Source organism: Hippocampus comes, unplaced genomic scaffold, assembly GCF_001891065.2.
Source record: "Hippocampus comes isolate QL1 unplaced genomic scaffold, H_comes_QL1_v1.1 scaffold92, whole genome shotgun sequence".
Classification (NCBI taxonomy): domain Eukaryota; kingdom Metazoa; phylum Chordata; class Actinopteri; order Syngnathiformes; family Syngnathidae; genus Hippocampus; species Hippocampus comes.
The window spans coordinates 2,794,981-2,804,246 of record NW_017805379.1 but is presented as its reverse complement, the minus strand read 5'-3'; the positions used below and the strand labels follow the sequence as shown (position 1 = coordinate 2,804,246).

Here is a 9,266-nt window from a genome sequence, read left to right as displayed (position 1 = left end):
CCCCAAACTTTTCCCCCCCCGCCCAAACAACCCGAAACCTTCATAAAAATGTAACATTTTCGAAAGGAATAAAAAAAAAAAAAAAAAAAAAAAGATTAAAAAAAACAAATCACATCAAGGAACTGTCTTATGACGTCTCCTTCAAAGCAGGGATCCTGACCTCGCAGTTGGATTTTGCTCGTGATGTATTCCTCCAAGCGAGTCCTCAGCTCAGGGTCGTTTTCAAAGTCGTAGAAATGATGCTCCACCCACTGCCGGAAAACATTGAGAACCCTGCGTGGCAAAGACAGAGCAGTTGGTGCGTTTTGTTGTATGGCACAGCCGTGGGGCCAGCGCGTCCGAGGCTCATGTGGCCTTGAGCGGCCCCGTTCTTGACTCTGTCGCTCCTTATAAGGGAAAACCAAAAAAGTTAAGACACAAAAGTGGTTTTTAGGGTAGGCCAGTTCAACAACAGAAGAAGAATCAAAAACAATTCCAAAGAAGCTTCTTCGGACGGCATCAATTTTTATTCCACGGGCTAAAGTGTATTAACTAAAATCGTCAATGTGGTCATTTTTTAAAAAGGCAGGACCCAATTTCCTTCTCCAAACTGTCGGAATTATTCGAAATGCATGCGGATGATGTTTTACTGTAAATCTGCAACTTCTTTCTTTCACCACTTGTCCAACTATCTCACCTGAGCTGGACCGGCTGCACATATTCCTTGCGGAACCTCTGCAGCTCAGCCGCCATAGGCTGGTCGCCGTTCCACAGGGCCTGCCGGTCCTCCTCCGTGGGCTCCGGCTCTGGGATTTCGATTCTAAACAGACACGATGATCGCCGCGGAACAACATCGAGCACAGTAATTAATGATAATTAGAATAATTTTGCCATGTGCTAAAGAGATGAGAGTGAGTACCTGTCAATCAGGAGTGTCAGAAGCTCCTGAGGCTTGCAGAAGGATCGGTACGTGGTCAAAAAAGTGCGCACAAAGTTTGGATCTAAGAGAAACAAAGAGTTGAGATGAGGAAAAAACAAAGATGTAAATAAGCTAAAACACACTATTTCATCCGAATGATATAACAATAAATATTGTTGCACGGAATATGAACATCGAGCTTCTTTCATCTTAGGCAACTGGCTAAAGTAAAATCTCTCCTTTCTCATAAGCACTTTGAAACAGTCATTCATGCCTTCGTCACATCCCGGCTGGATTACTGGGATGCATTTTACTTCGGAGTCAGCCAATCCTCCATGAAGCGTCTCCAGTTGGTCCAGAATGCTGCTGCCCGCCTCTTGACTGGTACTCGTAAGAGGGAGCACATCACTCCTCCTGTGGCATCCCTTCACTGGCTCCCTCTACATTTTAGACTTCTTTTTAAGATCCTATTTTTTGTTTTCAAATCTTACACACCTGCCTCAGGTCTGCGGACCTGACACTAATAGAGGTACCAAGAACTAAACGGCGGCTCTGAGAGGATCGCGTCTTTTCCGCTGCTGGTCCCTCTGTGGAACGACCTCTCATTGAATGTTTAGCAAGCCGCCTCACTGCCCATCTTTAAAACTCGTCTCAAAACTCATTTGTATTCTTTGGCATTTGACTCAGCATGACTCAGACTTGATCTTAGTTTTACTGTTCTTTTTTTGTGCTTTCTATTGTCTTTGTTCTTAATTTTTTATTTGATTGTTTAATGTTGTATATATGATATTTGCTCCATGTACAGGCACAGGGGTTACGTTTCGAGGCGCGCGGGCTTGTCTTACCAGCATACATGTGGTAAGTGAGCCTCTCGATGAGTTTGACCACAGTGCCCGCCTTGATGATGGGGATGCCCGTTTTGCTCTGCACCTTGTCCTCAAACACGATGTTCTCCTCCGAGTCCTGTACGGCGAAGCGGTAAAGCTCAGGCGAGGGCAGCCGGAGCGGGTGCGCTCGCTCCTCGTGCTGAAGCACCGTGTCCAGCATGCGGTCCAGCGTGGAGCGGTACTGCAGCGTCACCAGCGCCGCCATCCAAGCCGCCTTCTCCTCGGCGGTGCGCGCGCAGAACACGGCGCAGTTCTCGTCCTTGCCCATCAGCTCGAAGGCGTGCCGCAGCTCCGGCGAGTCCTCGCGGTCCACGATGCGCACCTTGCGGAGCACAAATTTCTCCTTCAGGCGGTACTCGGCGCATGGCGAGGTGCTTGCTACGAATCTGCCGGCTGTACAGGCGGTACATGGGCTCGCTGCGGGGAACGGACACAAGTCACAAAGACATTCAAAAGAAGCCATTTCCATCTACGGAAAGTGTCAATCGGCATTTTCACCTTTAACTACAAGGAAATTGTGCAATAACGGGCCCAGGGGGTGAAGTTTATCTCTCATTCATTAGTTGCAGCCCGACATGTTTCTCACCGTATAATGTGGAAAGTAGAGATTGACCAAACTTGAAAAAATAAATAAAAATTCAGCCGTGGTACACATCGAGAGCTGAACAATGAATCAAATTCAAATCGACAACTGCGGCGTACTAGAATGCAATTTTAAAATCGCAAAGGCTATGCATTTTTGAAAGGAAAAAAAAAAAAGTATTTATATTGTGTCTATAGTGCGGTCCACAAATATATATATTTATTATTATTTACATATTGTCTCGTGAAACATGAAAAATTGACACGATAAAGTCACACATCTGGTTCACACTTGACGGTTCGGTACGTTTATGGACAAGAAATCTGACAATGTTTTTCTTGCGTGTAACTTTGTGTCTTGGCACGATAAAGTCACACATCTGGTTCACACTTGACGGCTCGGTACGTTTATGGACAAGAAATCTGACATTGTTTTTCCTTGCGTGTAACTTTGTGTAGCACGTACCCGGGTTTTCGCCGCGGCTGCTGCTTGGCATAGATGCGCTCCACACTGCACTGGAGATTGAGTAGCGCCGTGATGGCCTGCTTCAGACACTCCCTGTCATCCTGGTCTTCACTGCGCTCCTGAAGTTGCTGCACAGTGGATGCAAAAAAAAAAACAAAACAACATCACACTTCTTGCTCCGTGCGCTAAAGTTGCATATTGCCAAGAGTATCACAAAGGGGCGTACCTGCAGGAGCTCAAAATAGTGCATGCAGTGGTACACAGGCACCATCATCAGCTGTGGAAGGACGTACTGAACGGCCTCTTTGAAGCCTTCTGCTACAGACTGCAAACATTAACGGCGACAAAAAAAAACAAAACAAAACAATTTAACATCATGAGGCGGCTTGCACAGGGCCATTCAGGGGAGACGCCCACAGTGTTCAAGAGCCGAGAATATGGATTTGTCTAGCATTATTTTGAAGCCCCCCTCACCCGCACCCCCAAAAAAATCTTCCTCCCGCAAACACAAACATGTTGACTCTTATCCTGATATTCACAACTTCAAAAGAAGCTTGAACGCCAGACACCCGACACGTGTTTGGACTTGTCCTGCTTGCGCACGCTTCATTTCCATTTCATTCATGTGCAGGTGCAATTGATACTGAATCATTCATCATGATGCACATGTTTGTATTTCACAGGTTTCGAAAGACTGACACAGGCCAAAGTGGGGAAGGGAGGAGCGGGAGTAACCGGAGAAGAAGCGACCCCATTTAAATCTCCCCTTCCCCTGATGGGAACGCTGGACAATCAATACGCTTAGGGGGGGACGGAGGCTACGCAGCAGTCTGCACGGCACCCCCCCTTGGTTGTCCGTGATTATTGATTTAATTGAATCATATTGGCCCTGCTGGTGCCGACTGTGCACATTTTGTTACTTTGTAACAAAACGGGTGTTCCGTCCGGGCGCTGCGACTGCATAAAACGTGGACGTTACTTTGGCGTCAAGCCTCGTGGGATCCGGCTGCAGCCTCCGAGCACGATTGAGCGCTATTCTTGCGAGGAATGTTCAAATCAAACAATGCGGCGGCGGTGAATAAACTGTACACAGGTCGCGAAACCCACGCGGGGAGGAATTCCACCAGACGGCCCGGTCCGGTCCGGCCCGGCTTCAAAGCACCACAGGAACAAATAGACGGAGTGACCTGACGTTGACCTCTTGCGCAAATGGCATTTTTTTAATTGTCTTTTTCAGAAAGTGCTTCATAAACGGGTTTATTTTGGAGAAACATGCAGCGAGCGGTTCGACCAGACTGAAAGGAAGAGCGGAGACGTTCACCGGCGGTACCTGGAAGTAGAGGCCCGCGGTGGATCGGGCCATCAGGTTGTTGAAGTGCTCGTGGAAGTCTTTGCTGAGGATGTCCTGAGAGAGAGTCTCGTAGGGGTCAAACGCTTGCTCCTGCGCAAAGCGGCGGAAAGCCGTGTGACGACAACATACAGACGTCGATTCCGACGGAGGGGCGTGAAAAACGAGCGCACCTCGGCCAGGTCCTCGAAGCAACTGCCCACCAGAGGGTGAGGGCTGCCGTCGGCCGTCATCTCCACGGCGTCCTCGATGAGGCCGAGCAGCTTCACCGTCAGCTCGTGGATGTCCAGGATGTTGCTGAAGATCACCTCCACATCCTGAGCGGCAAAATGGGAATCAAAAAAACGGTCAGACCCAAAATTGTGATTTACTTTACTTTAATTATTATTTTTTTTTAACTGGGGGCAGAATATATCTTTTTTTTCTTTCGAAAAGTTATTAAAAAAAAAAACAACAACTGATGAATACTAAATTGCGTTTTCCATGAACAATGGCGGAATATGACAGCAAACAAAAACACCGCTTTAAAAATGCAAACAATATGAAAATCTATGCCAATAATCAGATTTTTCATCCAATAACAATTGATGTCATTTCTCAGAAAATGACGAGACTATTCGTGTTACATTTTTACTTTTTCCTCATTCAAATGCGTCATCATCCATTATTGCTTCTGTCTTCTGGTTAAAAAAAAAAAAAAAAATCTTCATTAGTATTTTGTCAAAGCAAGGGGTCGAGACTCTGCTAAAAACAACGCCGAGACGAGCAGAAGCGGCAGCAGGCAGACATAATTGGCGTTATTTTGGCGAGGCCTTCCTCGCAGATGCCGTTCTTGTCTCAACATAATAACATGCTGCGCATTCCGCGAGCGCCTCCTCACCCGAGCCATGCCACAAATTACCCAAAAAAGAGCAACTATGCAAAAAGGCGCAGCGGAGGGGCCAGCTTTCCATTTGCCTTCACAATAAATAGTAAGAGACGGGCGGAGAAGTCTTGTTTGGGTTTCATTTACTGCGCAGTGTGTAATCCTTCAATGCGCTTACGCGGGATTTGGCACAAACGCGTTTGTAATTACGCCAAGCTTGTCACGTTTACCGTCGGTAAGCCGAAGTGAAAGTGCTCCGCGTTGTCTGGCGCGGTGCCGGTGGCCCATGTGACTCGCTTACCCGTGGCGTAAAGATTTTGGAGTTGGACAGGAAGTGGTGACGGAACACTTTGATGATGAGGTCCAGCTCGCGCAGATACTGGCGCTCCTCGGCGATCTCCAGCCGCACCAGGTCGTCGTACGTGAGCTCGCCGGACGTGGACGGCTCGTCCGTGCACTGCGACATCAGGCCGATGTCGTCCTCCTGGTCGAACATGTCCATAAGCACCTGCAACGACAAAGCACGTCGGGTCTCTTATAGTCAGCTTCTGGTAGGGCTGGGCGATGTGAGTTCACACACACATTGAACTTGGGAGGGGAGGGGGAGAAAAAAAAAAAACCTAAATCAATTTGGCTCTCGTAAAAATGATTGAAAAGGTTCACCTTGTCAGCACACATGGACACTTTGATGTCCTGCTGGCTGATCTCATAGTGCCGAATGTTGCCCACGTAGTTGCCTGCCAACTTCAAAATGTCCGCCGAGATGTACTCGACAACAGCCACGATGTAGAGCGACACGTGGTAGTCCACTCTGTAGCCCAGGACCTCCTGCGCGCGGGGGTGGGGGGGACTGAGGAGTCAGCGGGCGACTTCAGCGCATTCCATGAAACGAAGCGGCGTTTCCCGAACCTTAAGCAGCGGATGGATCTTGTCCACGGGGAGAAGCAAGGGATTCCTCCTCTTCCGCTTCTCGATGGCCGACTGCGCGTCGGCGATGGCCCACTTGTCTATCGGGTGGGGAAAGGTCTTCTGAACTCGCTCCTGGTGACGCCCAAAGGGAAAGGGACCGTGACCTTGACGCATGACAAAGATGGCGGCGTGCGGCGGCGAGAGTTTTACCTCCACGTCCTGCACGGAGCGAGGCTGCGCCACGCACAGCATGTTGAGCAGCTGCAGGATCAGCTCCTCAATGTGCTGCAAGGCGTCCTCCTTGGCCTGGAGGTTGGGGTGGACCTGCTTCTGCACCTGAACGCATGCGAAGATGGGGAATTAGCGCCCAGCTACAGCACAACACATCTTTATACATAAGCTAATATGTTACCTAGCGATTGACCCATTATCAGCCAGGGCTGATATTACCTGAGTAATCAATGGAATGATCAATGGGGGGTGCCAAGGCACTTTTCAGCTATTTATTGTTGAAATAGGGCTGATATTACCTGAGTAATCAATGGAATGATCTATGGGGGGGTTGCCAAGGCACTTTTCAGCTATTTATTGTTGAAACATAAAGCAAACACAAAACATGCTGTTGGCCACAGCTCTTACCCAGACACTCACACGCCAGCAGATGGGGCGACGCCTCTTAAAGGCACATGTAGGTACAGACACAAGATGGGCCGCATTTTCTCTACGTCTTGGCAATTTGGATTTTTGTGTTCGAATAAAAAGTGTATTGACGAAGGCTGCAAGCCTGTAACTTAATTATTTTCCGTCAAACTAAAAACTGGGCCGCGGTGAAGCCCAGCGCTTGAGGTTTCGTTCTTTTAAAATCAACTCATTTGTTTTCAATGTCAAATCTCTCATCTTAAGTGTGCCGCCATCTAGCGTCTGAGAGTGGAATTACAGTTCACCCAAAATACAGGAGAGTCAGACCCCCAAAAATAAAACATAAAAAAATCTGCAAAAAAAGCGGGAACGGGTTTACTGTACAGTAGGGATATTTTGATGTCACTTTTTTTCAGACTGACACCAGTACGAACATTCCACTCGAGTGAGTAGCCACCAATACCACCAATACTTTTGATACATAAAAATCTGAAGCTTGGTCACATAGCTAATTCCACTTGTAAATCAGGCTGCCACTCTTTGTAGAAAGATTATTATCCAAGTACATACAGTAAAAGTAGGTTAGAATCAAGCTGCATTTAAAAAGTAGTGCCATGAATGTCAACATCAACACGGAGCCACAAAGGAAGGGCACGGCCTGCAGACGCCGTCGACGGGGGGCCGAGCCCTCGGGCAGGAATGCAGTCAATTGAGATCCTCGGGGGCGAGAAAAGATGTCGGGCAGGTGGACGCCAAACGACGAGTTAGTGGAGAGGAGCAAAGTGGGGCAACCGGGAAGGCAAAAGCCAGGCCCCGCTGGAAGGAATGCGAGCGCTAAGACTTAAAAAGGCCAACGTCATCGGCGCCGAGCATTCCTGGGCTCTGACTGGACTGGAGATGCTGCGGCGCTCAGAAAGTCCCCTCTGAGGATCGAGTTGGCGCGGCCGACAGGCAACGACAACAAAAAGAAAAAAAAGATATGCCAAATGATTCGATCTTCTATCTTCTATCTGGGGGGGGGGTCTTGAGCCGATAAAGTGGAAAACCAAACGCCACAAGTTGGCGCGTCCGCTGTTTCTGTGCGTCAGTGGATGCACGCTCACAAGACTGGCGAGAGCAGCACATTTAAAAGCAAAAGTAGGCTATGAGATCAAGCCTGGCGGGTTGCACGCGCGCTCCTGACCAAATTCCAGAGGGCGCCGAGAGTGGTGAGTCATGGCGGCGCACAACCACGGGGGTTCCCCCTCCTTGCGCTCCTTTTTTCACCCAATTGTTGGCCCGCTTCACCGAGGCCCGCGCGCAACACGTGTCAACCAAAACTGCCGCCGCCGCCGCCGCCGCCTCCCACACACCCACCAAACAGCGGCAGGATGAGAGCAAATGCCGCAAAATGCACATTGAAAAATACAATAAATAAAATATATGCAGAAAAATATTTTTAAAAAAACCACAAAAGATATGTCAAAATTAATTGACTACAACGTATTGATTATCTAATGAAATCAGCAACTTGCACTCTAACACAAAATAAAACTTTAGCCCGGTATTTGATGTAATAATAAATTCTAAAAATATTCGATCGTGACAGCCCTAAACTGTCCCTTTGATGTTTGTCACCGGCTGAGTAGTTTGCCTTTATTTTACTTTTACTGCGATATTTGTTGAAAACGGTGGTTAAGGAATACCAAAGCTGGGATGTACAATAGCAACTGGACCGTGTTGACACAGGCTTAACATTTCTAATTCGATTGATTATTCGGTGGGCTGGGTTTTTTTAGGTGGGGTCGGGGGGGGGGGGCGCACGCTAGGCTCAGGTTGCAGGTTGTGTGTGTGTGTGTGGCGGTGGGGCTTGTTATTAAAGCCGAGCATGTGTCACTGTTTGTGATTCAGGCCATGACATCATCGGCCATTACGAGCAGACTGTCTGGGGGAAAGCGCGGGGCAGAGATCAAGTTGCAGACAAAAGACACCGCGCGCAGGTTCAAACACATGCACGACACCCATCACAAAAACAAAAGGCACGAGTCAACACAAACGACAAAAAAAAAATTTGCAAAAATGCCAATGCTTAAATCGCAGCTTAGATGTCGCGGGTCACTTTGACCCACGGGCATAAGATGAGTCGATCGCTGTGCATACTGACTGTTGCTGTTCCGCTTTAGTCCCGTAGGTGTCGGTGACAAAACGTTGGCCTTCTGTGGATGCTAATGCTAACAACGAAGAAATGTGCTTGATTCATTTGCTGAGATGAACAAATCCAGTTCAGACGGTGTCAACTTTATTCCTTTAGGTGTCAGCAGTACGCATAAAAAAATTTTTTTTTGATGAATTGATGACATTGGCCACACAATTTTTTTTGACATGACTTTGACTGATCAATGTGCGAAAATAGTTGACAAGGGTGAATCAAGCAGGGTTATAATGTGACCCATCGTAGCTTTAAACGGTGGCCGGCAAGGCCCGTCACCTCAACACGGCAAAGGAATGAGAACGCGTCGACGTCACTCTTGATGCCAGTGAAAGGGCAGACGTCGGGAATGCACAGTTGTCATTAACGCCGGCGTGTCACAGGCTAAATGAACCCTGTTACGCAGTGGGCGACACGAGCCGCCGACGCCGCCATCGTCCAGAATAGCCGGAACGACACGCAAGCACAAAACCACGCCGGCGGC

General features: G+C 48.3%; 2 protein-coding genes across 2 annotated transcripts in view; both read right to left on the bottom strand.

Moving 5' to 3' along the window:
* LOC109517235 (son of sevenless homolog 2-like) overlaps positions 1 to 1,753 on the bottom strand; it is a 2,659-nt gene extending 906 nt beyond the window's left edge. The window contains exons 1-4 of the mRNA XM_019872262.1: positions 1,744 to 1,753; positions 899 to 980; positions 677 to 799; positions 124 to 273 (exon numbers count right to left, since the gene is read on the bottom strand). Coding sequence (XP_019727821.1) covers positions 124 to 273; positions 677 to 799; positions 899 to 980; positions 1,744 to 1,753 — 365 coding nt within the window. The remainder of the gene's footprint in view (positions 1 to 123; positions 274 to 676; positions 800 to 898; positions 981 to 1,743) is intronic.
* A 15-nt stretch (positions 1,754 to 1,768) lies between these two features.
* The window catches only part of LOC109517355 (son of sevenless homolog 2), a 17,413-nt gene continuing 9,915 nt past the window's right edge, over positions 1,769 to 9,266 (bottom strand). Inside the window, exons 2-10 of the mRNA XM_019872483.1 lie at positions 6,166 to 6,291; positions 5,956 to 6,087; positions 5,710 to 5,874; positions 5,348 to 5,554; positions 4,355 to 4,498; positions 4,164 to 4,274; positions 3,060 to 3,158; positions 2,834 to 2,961; positions 1,769 to 2,202 (exon numbers count right to left, since the gene is read on the bottom strand). Of these exons, the coding sequence (XP_019728042.1) occupies positions 1,884 to 2,202; positions 2,834 to 2,961; positions 3,060 to 3,158; positions 4,164 to 4,274; positions 4,355 to 4,498; positions 5,348 to 5,554; positions 5,710 to 5,874; positions 5,956 to 6,087; positions 6,166 to 6,291 (1,431 nt within the window). The 3' untranslated portion in view covers positions 1,769 to 1,883. The remainder of the gene's footprint in view (positions 2,203 to 2,833; positions 2,962 to 3,059; positions 3,159 to 4,163; positions 4,275 to 4,354; positions 4,499 to 5,347; positions 5,555 to 5,709; positions 5,875 to 5,955; positions 6,088 to 6,165; positions 6,292 to 9,266) is intronic.